Below are 11,323 nucleotides of genomic sequence, written 5' to 3' on the forward strand. Positions count from 1 at the left end.
GAGGCAGCCCTAACACACTGCTCAGGCATACCACTCATGGCCTAACGTGGAAGAAGTCAGGTGACAGGTGTGAGAAAGTGTAAAGCAAGTGCCCTCGGCTCAAACCTTTAAAGGAGGGCCGGAATGGTTGAGAAGATGGAGCCGCCCAGGCTGCCCCACAGCAATAGCAGGTGTTAAACTGTGTTCCTTTCCTGCCGAGACCCATTTTTTTTTTTTTTTTTTTTTTTAATGGGAGGGAGTCTGAGCTTCCATCAGATTGTCAAAGGATTCAAGACTAAGATTAAGAGCATCCCCCAAAGAAAAGAAGCTGTGGGTTGAGAAGTCCTCGGACGCCTAATTTTCCCCAGCCCTGGGATTTGTGGCGCCACCCCTCAGTGCCTCTTTTCCCGGGGAACCTGCAAACCTGGAGCGGCCGAGAGGCGGATAATTGACCCAAATACGGATGGAGATATTGGGGGAGGGGAGCCAGGGCGACAGGGCAGCGGCCCCAGACTGGGAAGGCGTGTCACAGATTCCTCCCGGCCCCCTACTTTCGTAGAGCGTGGGCAGGAGGAACCTCTGGGTCCCGCGGATCAGAAAAACTCCGAAGGCCAGATTGTGAGTCCGGGGAAGGGAGGCGGAGGGTGGGGGCGGGAGGGGCGAGGAGGGGTGGGACTTGCTCCGGCCCCGCCCCCTCGGCTCCGGAGCAGGTCGGGCTCCCCCTGGCGGTCCCCGGCCCCGCTCCTCTCCTCGTGCGTCCCCCTCCCGCAGTCCTAGACCCCCGCCTAGCCCTGGTCGGTCTCCGCGGACCCACAGCGGACCCACGGACGGACAGAGGGACGGGAGGACGGCCAGCCGCGAGCGCCCGGGAGGCGGCAGGGGGGCGGGGAGGCGACGGCCGTGGCGTGAGGAGCAGGAGCAGGTGCAGCGGCGGCGGCGGGCGGGGCCGGGACCCGGCGCGGAGCGGGGGCCGCGGCACGGGCGGGCGGCAGGGACCGGGAGGCCGCGACTCGGAGTCAGCCCCGCCGGGTCGCGCGCCGTGCCGGGGAGCCAGAATTGAGCCGGGTGGGGTGGTGACTCCGGAGAACGCAGGATCCCAAGGAGACAGAGAGGACGAGAGCTGGAGGGGGATCCGGAGAGCGGCGGAGGCTCTCCGAGAAGGGTGGAGTAGGACATAGGGGGCACACCTGGAGGGGAGACGGGCGGGGGTGGCCAGGACCTGAGCTGGAGCCTGGGAGCCCCGGAGGCCAGGCAGGTGAGGCGGGAGACCCGGAGGTGGGGGTGAGGTCCGGTTAGTGGGAGAGATCCGGAGGTGTTAAGTTCTGAGCTGGGCTGAGAAGGTAGGCTGGGAGGGGAGACGGGCTCTCAGTGGGAGACCCAGGGTGGTCAGCTGGCGGGGTAAGCTGAGGGAGGACCCAGGGCCAGGTGGAGAGCCGGCAGGGTTGGGGGCTCCCTAGGCGGCAGGCAGGTGGGCTCAAGGGTGAGGCTGTTTTTTGTTTTGTTTGTTGTTTGTTTTCTGTTTTTGAGACGGAGTCTCGCTCTGTCACCCAGGCTGGAGTGCAGTGGCATGATCTGGGCTCACTGCAACCTCCGCCTCCCGAGTTCAAGCGGTTCTCCTGCCTCAGCCTCCTGAGTAGCTGGGATTACAGGTGCGCACCACCACGCCTGGCTAACTTTTTTATTTTTAGTAAAGATGGTGTTTCACCATGTTGGTCAGGCTGGTCTCAAACTCCTGACGTCGTGATCTGCCCGCCTCAGCCTCCCAAAGTACTGGGATTACAGGCATGAGCCACCGCGCCCGGCCTGAGGCTGATATTAAGAAGTGAAGTGGGATGCAGGTGGAGGGGAGGAAGAGTCTGGTGGGGAGTTATCTCAGAAGTGAGGCCAGCACAGGCTGAGCGCAGCCCAAGGGTGAGAGGGTGCCCACGGAGAGGACGCCGCAGTGAGGCCCTAGGCCACGACCCAGGGGTGCCTCCGATGGGGGAAGCCCCTCCCTGGGGGTCACCAGAGCCATGCTGTCCCGCAAGGGCATCATCCCCGAGGAGTACGTGCTGACACGCCTGGCAGAGGACCCTGCCGAGCCCAGGTACCGCGCCCGCGAGCGTAGGGCCCGCTTTGTGTCCAAGAAAGGCAACTGCAACGTGGCCCACAAGAACATCCGGGAGCAGGGCCGTTTCCTGCAGGACGTGTTCACCACGCTGGTGGACCTCAAGTGGCCACACACACTACTCATCTTCACCATGTCCTTCCTGTGCAGCTGGCTGCTCTTCGCCATGGTGTGGTGGCTCATCGCCTTCGCCCACGGCGACCTGGCCCCCAACGAGGGCACTGCTGAGCCCTGTGTCACCAGCATCCACTCCTTTTCATCTGCCTTCCTTTTCTCCATTGAGGTCCAAGTGACTATTGGCTTTGGCGGGCGCATGGTGACTGAGGAGTGCCCGCTGGCCATCCTGATCCTCATCGTGCAGAACATCGTGGGGCTCATGATCAACGCCATCATGCTTGGCTGCATCTTCATGAAGACTGCCCAGGCCCACCGCAGGGCCGAGACCCTCATCTTCAGCAAGCACGCGGTGATCGCCCTGCGCCACGGCCGCCTCTGCTTCATGCTGCGTGTGGGCGACCTCCGCAAGAGCATGATCATCAGCGCCACCATCCACATGCAGGTGGTGCGCAAGACCACCAGCCCCGAGGGCGAGGTGGTGCCCCTCCACCAGGTGGACATCCCTATGGAGAACGGTGTGGGTGGCAACAGCATCTTCCTGGTGGCCCCGCTGATCATCTACCACGTCATCGATGCCAACAGCCCACTCTATGACCTGGCACCCAGCGACCTGCACCACCACCAGGACCTCGAGATCATTGTCATCCTGGAAGGTGTGGTGGAAACCACGGGCATCACCACCCAGGCCCGCACCTCCTACCTGGCTGATGAGATCCTGTGGGGCCAGCGCTTTGTCCCCATTGTAGCTGAGGAGGACGGACGTTACTCTGTGGACTACTCCAAGTTTGGCAACACCATCAAAGTGCCCACACCACTCTGCACGGCCCGCCAGCTTGATGAGGACCACAGCCTACTGGAAGCTCTGACCCTCGCCTCAGCCCGCGGGCCCTTGCGCAAGCGTAGCGTGGCCATGGCTAAGGCCAAGCCCAAGTTCAGCATCTCTCCGGATTCTCTGTCCTGAGCCATGGTCTCTCAGCTCCCCCCACACGCGTGCGTACACACAGACCGTGTGGTATGGTATGTAGCCCAGCCAGGGCCTGGTGTGAGGCTGGGCTAGCCTCAGCTCAGCCTCCCCCTGCTGCTCATCCAGGGTGTTACAAGGCACTTGTCACTATGCTATTTCTGGCCTCAGCAGGAACCTGTACTGGGTTATTTTTGTCCTTGCTCCTCCCAACCCAATTCAGGATTGCCTCACCCCTCTCCCCTGCCCAAGGCTGCAGAGGCTGTGGGAGGTGCTGGGCCCTAAAGCTGTGTGTCCAGCCAGTCCTAGCTCCCCACAATTGACCAGCCACACACTGGGCAGGTGGCTGGGGAAGAACAATCCCCTGAGGGCTGCTGCTTTGCTTCTTTGGCTTCAAGAAATGCCTGTGGTCAGGCCCCAGCTCTCCTTGGTCCCTGAAAAAGCACCCGGCTAAGGGTTGGGCCTGGCCAGCAGTTGATGAGAGCGTGTTCCCACTGGAGGATTGGTGCTGTGAAGCCTACACCGACAGGGACAGCCTGGGGCTGACGGGGCTCCCCTCCGAGGGCCAGTTTCAGGGCTGGAAGGGGAGGAAGCACGGGAAGGTGACCTGAGGAGGCTTGGCTTTGCGGAGCCCCGCTCAGGCACAGGGAGGAGGAGATGCCAGTGCTCCTGCCTTTTGCCACATTGGCCTCCTGCAATGAGGGCTCTGTGGGCTGGGGCTACTGCCCCTGCCTACTTCCCACCTGTCCCCAGAGGCTGAGGAGAGGGTGTCCTGTGCCCACCACACATGATTAGGCCTCAGGCCCAACTCTGGTCCTGGCTGTATGACAGTGGCTGCCACTCACTTTGTCCACAGGGTGGCTTGGGGTTGGGTGTCTTTGGGTTGCTGGAAAAGGTGTGGGAAGTTTCAGGATGGTGGGAGGGAGTGAGGTCCCTGAGGTGAAGAGGCCCTTGGTCCTAACGGGTTTGACCCGCGCCTGGACCCTTGGAGCAGTGTTGTGTGAACTTGCTTAGAACTCTGCCTTCTCCGTTGTCAATAAAGCCTCCCCATCATGACCTAAACTCTGGGCTTTTCTTGCTGGGGAGCAGCAAGCATGCTGGTGGGAAGGGAGGCAGGGACTGGCAGCTGCCACCCCCTTCAAGAGGCACCACAGACCCTAGCACGGAGGCCAGGGGAGGGACGGAAGGCTGGCACCTCTTCCCCCAGCTCAGGGGGACTTTCTCCCTCCTGCCTCAGGTGGCCCAGCCCTGTCAGCCTGTCTGGCCAACTCAGCCTTGGGCACTCACTAGGCTCTGCAGCCCTGGGCTCTGTCTCTACTCCCAGGGACCTGCTGGAAGGGTGGAATGCCCAGGGAGAGGGGTAGAGGTGTCATAGGCATTAGTGTAGTAATTGGAGCCCTAACTCTCGCAACAACTGCCTGGGTTCGAATTCTGGCTCTAGCGGTATGACTTTTGTCAAGTAACTTAACCTCTCTGTGTCTCAGTTGCCTCATCTATAACATGGATGCTAATAGTACCTACCTCATAGAATTGTTTTGGGAGTAAACGAAAAACATGTAAAATGCTGAAGTGCCTGGTCTACAGTAAGTGCTCAATAAATGTTAACTATTGTGATTGCTGCTGAATCAGCTACATGATGAGAAAACTGGCCAAACAAGTGTTAAAGAGAGACGGTGCTTTTATTTTGCCCTTGGTCATGTTTATTTGCCGGGTCTTTCTTTCCACACCGTGCCCCCTTCCCAGCTGAGACCATGATTTTAGGGGCTGTGGCAATGCCTGTGACCTGGTCTCCTTGTCTCCATCTCACCCACTGCAATCCATCTGCCACGCAGCCTCCAGGGTGGTCTTAGAAGGGTGGGTCACCCCCCACCCCCACCATGAAATACCTTCGGTAGTTCCCCATCACCTCTGGGTCAAGGCTAGCTTCTTAGCCAGCCAATTCGGGCTGTGACTGCCTCTCCGGCTTTATGGCCCACTGTTTTCTTGCCAGGAGTCTGCACTTTGCCCACCCACTTCCCTGGGTACCTCGCTGTCCTATCCCTCCTGGCACATAATGTTGAGCTTCCTACCTCCCAGACCTTGCTTATGTTATTCCCTTGGCCTGGACTGCCCAGGCCTCACCTCTGTCTGTTGAAATCCATAAAAATCCAGGCCGAATGATGCCTCCTCGAAACCTTCCCTGATTTCTCTGGAAAGGAAGGTCCCTTCCCTCCGCTGTGCTATGGGCATTCTCCTTTTGCCTACGTTTAGGGGTCTGTCTCCCCATCCCCAAGTCCATGGCTCCCTGAGGTCAGGGACTGGGACTCAGCACTGTGGCTGGCTTACACGGAGTAGGTGCTACATGAATGAAAAATGAATGAATGAATGAATAACGGATGGATGGCGTACAGGACAAAGTCAAGGTTATTGCTACAGTGTGAGGCCTGCAGACAGGGCATCAGTGAGGTTCTGTCCCAGGCAGCTCCAGAGGCAAGGCCAAGGGGCTAGGAAGTTGTCGCTGCTGGTCTGAGCTCTAAGCTGCCCCCTCCTGGCACCCATGCAGTCCCCAGCGCTGATTCCCTTCCTTGCAGAGCTGACACATTTCTGGTTTAGAGGGTGAAGGGGTGAAAGCTACTCAGAGTCAGCCTAGCATTCTAGGAGGCTGGCTCTTGCGACTCAGCTTGGCTGCCCTTAAGGCCAAGGAGAAGGGCCAGACTCACTAATAAGGACCTGCTGGCAGCACCATCCTTGGAGCCCCATCCAGAGTAACCTTCCTCCACCCGCCAGGGACCTTAAGCTGCTGGTGAGTGTGAAGCCCACAGAACTGAGGGCTTAGCGCCACCTGCTGGCCACAAAGAAGACTTACTTCAGCAGAGAAAATCATGGCCACTGGTCCTAGGTTTTCCATCAAACCTGAGGGAGACCCCCAGCCTTAAGGCATAAAACCCAGGGCGGGGCTGGAAAGCTCCAGGCATAGAGAGGCAGTTCAATCAAGCCTCCCTCCTCCGCGAAGGTGTTCTTGCCCACTGATGGTGCTACCTCCATCTGGGGGTACCCTTTCTCTATGGCACTAGCCTCAACGGGACAAAGAGGTTCACCTGAGTGCTACTCAGCCCGGCAGGAACTTCTGTGATAATTTTGTTTGTGATATTCAGCCTCCAGGACTGCATTCATTAGTCATCACATGACAGCAGAGGAAGCAGTCCAGCCCGTCCGACACACGCTATGTGCAGAGCTGGCTCGACTACAGGGCCCCTGAAAAGGAGAAGGGAAGTACCGCCTGTCACTGTGGCCCAGCAGGACTATGAGAGAAGCACCATTCTCCTTTGAGTTTGTAGATGAGGAAACAGGATCAGAAAGGGTGGTGTCTTCGACCATTCAGGCTTCTATAACAAAATACCATAGACTGGGAGGCTTATAAACAATAGACGTTTATTATTCACAGTCTGGAAGCTGGGAAGTGCAAGATCAAGGTGCCCGTGGATTCAGTGTCTGCTGAAGACCTGCTTCTTAAATGGCTGTCTTTCCCCTGTAACCTTACATGGTGGAAGGTGTGAGGGAGCTCTCTGGGGCCTTGTTACACAAGGGCACCAATCCCATTCACAAGGGCTCCACCCTCATCACCTAATCACCTCCCAAAGGCCCCACTTCCAAATACCATCACCTTGGGCATTAGGATTTAACATGTGCATTTTAGGGGGACACAGACATTTAGCCTATAGCAGGAGGTAATTTGCCAAGATCTCACAGCTAGTAGGAGACAGGTCCAAGATTTCAGTCAAAGTCTGTCTAATGCCACAGCCCTGCTCTTCCCTCTCCCTCTTCCCCACAGCACACAGTCCCAGTGACCCAAGCTCCAGCTTTTAGTAGGGCTGCACCTTGTTGTGTCACATTCACCACAGGGAGAAAGCTGTCTCCAGACCAAGGGCAAGAGGGAAGGTGGAACTCAGCAAGCCCCTGGGGCTACCTGAGATCCCAGATTGGAAACTGGCAGCAGGCTTGGCTGTTCTGTGACAGCCTAGATTATGTCCAAAACACCTATGGAGTCAGAACAACCTCATTGGCACTTTTTCTGGCCCACGTGCATGGTGAGCCCTCCATCTTCCTCCTCCTTACAGGAAGACTGAGGTCTTTGCCTTCCAGGCTCTTCTCCCAGCCAGTCAATTGGGCACATCTGCTACCCATCTGTCCCCAACTCATATCAATGGTGTAAGATGTGTCCTGGGCCTCAGTCCTGAGCTTCAGAGGGAAGGCAAGCCAGGCCACCCTCTTCCTGTGTGCTACTCTAGAAAAACTAGCCCACTCACACACTAGAACCTGCCCAGGCCTAACACCTGTGGATTCGGCATCTCCAGCCAATGTCACCATGAGACCCACCCAAGCCCCACTAATGTGCACCTCTGGCCCTTCTGCTGGAGAGGACTCACGCAGCTTCTCCAGGGCCCACGCTCTCTCCACGGGCAGGAGGCTCTGTCCATCTGAGCTCCTTCCCCACATCTTTTTCTAGGGAGAACTTTCCCAGGGAGCTTGCATTCACAGGAGGAGAGCCACCCTGACACTCCACAGGTCTCTGGGCTCCCCAGGGCCTCTGAGGTCTCCCCAGGCCCAGATAACAGACACTCTGTGTTGTACCAAGTGTCCAGATAACTTTAGAAAGAAGACATGAATTCCGTTCATCAAAGTCATGTTGACCTCAGGTCCAAAGAACAACAGATTGATTCCAGCTTGAAAGAAGCTGGGGAAAGGAAGAACAGTGGGGTTAGTCGGAGCTGGGCCAGAAGTACCTTTTGTTGTGCTGGATTCTGGGTTATTGGCAGCCCCCCTGCCAGATCTATCCACCTAGGGCACTGACTCTTTATGGGAGGGGAAGCAGGTGCTACCCACACCCTATTCTAGTTCCACTCTGGGCAGGTTCAACTCTGGAGTGATGTGAAGAGCAGGCTGCCTGGACTGGTCAACCTGGGTCCAGGAGTTTGAACTTCTCCCTTTCCCCTGACCTCAGTTCCTGGCAGGCACCAAGGCCAATGAGTGGAACGAGTAATACAAAGTGCCTGTGCATCTCCACAGCTTATTACCTTCAGTGGGGGAAGCAACAATGTTCGGGTATGCAGCACAGGTTGGCACTACCTAGAAGCTGTCTATAGCTTATAGGATCCAGTTAACCCTTTTGTTAGTCACACACCTCCCCTTCATGAAATACTGTTCCCTGCAGCACAAATATGTCCCAACCTCCTCCTCCCCAGATCATCAGACCCCAACTGAAGCAAACCAGACTTTGGGTAGTCTTTCCTCTGTTTACTCTTGACTTCATTTGATCAATTCCAGTTTTTTTCATAATGCCATTATTATTGCGGGAAGGGGAGTAACTTCAAGGTAATCCAGAGAGAAGCAAATGCAACACAGTTCTGACTGCGATGCAGATTCCTTTTTGTTAAATGCCGACTGTCTCCTTGGTTTCCCATTCACCTGGGAAGTAGAAGAATAAAAATCATTCCATAGTTCCATCCAAGGAGGGCGGCTCCAACAGTGTGCTCTTGAGCAGGCTGTCTGGGTCATCAGGAAAAGTCACTCCAGTTACTCACGCATTCTCTGAGAAACCTTGTCATCTCTGCCATCTGTCTCTGTGTAGGAACTGCCAAAGTCCTTCAGTTCCTCATCTCAAATAAGCGGTGAATGGGTTACTTCCCTCATTCGAATCCTTCAGTCCCTCCTTGTGTCAGTTTGGATCTTCCAGGAAGCAGCTTTCAAGATGGAGTCAGAAGTACAAGTGAGTACTTAGGGGTGGTTCCATGAAAGATAAAGGAGAGAGACTGTAGCGGGGAAAGCCTCAGACCACAGTGCAGGCTGACTGTGAAGGGAGAGGCAGGGGGAATGAGGGAGGACTAAGATGAGCCTCAGGCTTCAGTACAGTAAGTCCTCATTTAATGGAGTTGGTAGGATCTAGGAAACTATGACTTTAAATAAAATAATGTAGAACAAAACCAATTTTCCCATAAGCTATAAGAAAGAATTAAGTTCGCAGCGTATTTCTGGTCATAAAATACATCAACATTCTAAATAAGGACCAAACACTTCAATATTTAACACTGAAATAAATGTTTACATATACATTTAAGAATGATTACTAGGCCAGGCACAGTGGCTCATGCCTGTAATCCTCGCACTTTGGGAGCCCAAGGCAGGAGGATAGCTTGAGCTCAGGAGTTCGAGACCAGCCTAGACAACATGGCAAGACCTTATCTCTACAAAAACACCAAAAAAATTAGCCAGGCATGGTGACCTGCGCCTGTAGTCTCACCTACTCAGGAAACTGAGGTGGGAGTATTGCTTGAGCCCAGGAAGTAGAGGTTACAGCAGGCCAAGATTGTGCCACTGCACTCTGGCCTGGGTGACAGAGTGTGAGACTTCGTCTTGAGAAAAAAAAAAATTACTAAAAACAAATAATTATTCACCCAATGATTCCAGTTCAGAGTTGTGGGTGGCCAGAGCCTATCCCAGTGGCTCAGAGCACTAAGTGGGCATCAACCCTGGAGAGGATGGCATCCGGCTGTAAGGCATGCTCACACCCACACCCTCACTCAGACTGGCACCATTTAGACACCCCAATTTACTGAAAGTGCTCATCTCTGGGATCTGAGAGGAAACCAGAGTACCTGATGAAAACCCATGCAGAACATGCAAACTCCACAGAGCCAGTGGCTCAGGTTGGGAATTCATTTTTTTTTCATCAATGTGATAACAAAATGACATCAAACAAAATGATGTTATTCTAGCACCTAATACACAACTCTGAGGAAGTCGTGGCCACCTCAGATCCCCGAGATCAGCAGCTGGAGATCTCGGGATGTAGTTCAGTATTCCAGCATCAGCTCCCAACACGGAGCTCCTGCCTTGCTCAGTCAATGGCAGGAGCAGTGCGGGGAGAGCAGGGCACCAGCTGGAATACTGAAGCAGATCCCTGAGATCTGCAGCTGGAGCCCGTCAGCTGACTGCACTCCTCACACAGGCTCTCTCTCGAAGGGGGCCTCAGAGGCACATCTCTGTGGCTACCACACTCCTTTTGGTCAAAGCTCAGGTTCCTGAGGAGTTGTAGCACTTAGCTTATGCTGTGTTAACAAAGCCAGTATAAAACAGTGGCTTTAAAAAACATTTTAAATATTAATGTATTAATAAAATAAATATTTAAAATGTTTTACATATTAAAAGTATTTTCCAAGTATTTGAGAGTTGGCTCTGCCAGCTCTGCTGATCTCAGATTTGCTCACATGGAGTCAGGTGGCTGTCATCTAATCTAGCCTGGCCTCCACTGGAGCAACAAGGATGTGGGAGCCAGCATCTCTCATCCTCCAGCAGGCTAGTCTGGACCTGTCCTTCTCTCAGCACCATTAGAAGCACACAAGGAAGCAAATGAAGACACACAAGGCCTCTTGGGGCTTACACTGGGAACTGGCACGCCTTCACTGCTGTCTCCTTATGTTGGCTGAATGACGTCACATGGTTGGACACTGCAAAGTTACACAGCAATGGACATGAATGCAGGGAAGGGTGAAGGACTGGAGTCATCTTTTCAAACAACTACAGAATCCAGCTGATCATAAAGGATTTGTTTTCTTTTTCCATAAGTATCATTGCTGATGTTGCCTAACTAGTTTCTTCCTTCCTCCTCTCTCAATGGCACCTGAATATCAGAGTCAGACAAAGGCAAGAAATATGACAACAGTCACAAATATCATAAGAAACATTTGAAAACCACTTTTTATCCAGTTTTCTCATTGTCTTAGATCCAACAGGAATAAGTCCTGTGAATCTAAATGGCCAACTTTAGATAAAGAGCCATTTTTCTTAATTGATTATTCCACTTCTCCTAAAGTATTTATAATGAGATGTACTAGCTGTTGTGCAGATTTTGCCTTGACAGGCCCATAAATAATTGAGGGCCCTTTTATTATCTAAAACTATTTTAACCAACACATTTTCACAGGTCTCTTGGGCCTCTAAAGCTTGAGCTGTTTTATTTACTATTTGGGCCATAGTCAGGGATAAAAATGTTTAGAAACATGTTTTAGTTTAGAAATACCTAGTGAGGGTTAGAAATTCTTAGTCAAACTAGTGAAATCTGATGGTAAGTTATTGATCAGATAAAGTATGAGGAATTCCCCTCTCTGAGCCATAGTTTCTAA

General features: G+C 53.9%; 1 protein-coding gene and 1 long non-coding RNA gene across 3 annotated transcripts; one reads left to right on the plus strand and one right to left on the minus strand.

The window, feature by feature from the left end:
• The first annotated feature begins 880 nt into the window (after positions 1-880).
• On the plus strand, positions 881-4,824 carry KCNJ11 (potassium inwardly rectifying channel subfamily J member 11). Of its 2 annotated transcripts, XM_050755444.1 has the most exons (2): positions 881-901; positions 2,237-4,824. In XM_050755444.1, exon 2 carries the CDS (start codon positions 2,253-2,255, stop codon positions 3,162-3,164), a length of 912 nt encoding a protein of 303 aa, XP_050611401.1. In that variant the 5' UTR covers positions 881-901; positions 2,237-2,252; the 3' UTR covers positions 3,165-4,824. The 2 variants fall into 2 exon arrangements, with proteins under 2 accessions (XP_050611401.1, XP_050611400.1); XM_050755443.1 differs by lacking the exon at positions 881-901 and having other exon boundaries at positions 1,518-4,824.
• A 3,599-nt stretch (positions 4,825-8,423) lies between these two features.
• Positions 8,424-10,902, minus strand: LOC126934734 (uncharacterized). Its single transcript, XR_007719104.1, has 2 exons — positions 10,582-10,902; positions 8,424-8,991 (listed from the first exon to the last, which is right to left on the minus strand). It is a non-coding gene; the product is annotated as an uncharacterized LOC126934734 (long non-coding RNA).
• Between the last annotated feature and the right edge of the window lie 421 nt (positions 10,903-11,323).

This window comes from Macaca thibetana, chromosome 14 (assembly GCF_024542745.1).
Source record: "Macaca thibetana thibetana isolate TM-01 chromosome 14, ASM2454274v1, whole genome shotgun sequence".
Lineage (NCBI taxonomy): Eukaryota > Metazoa > Chordata > Mammalia > Primates > Cercopithecidae > Macaca > Macaca thibetana.

Excerpts from the sequence above, each read along its gene's own strand:
- KCNJ11 (XM_050755443.1), top strand. The coding sequence starts at position 1,992 with ATGCTGTCCCGCAAGGGCATCATCCCCGAGGAGTACGTGCTGACACGC.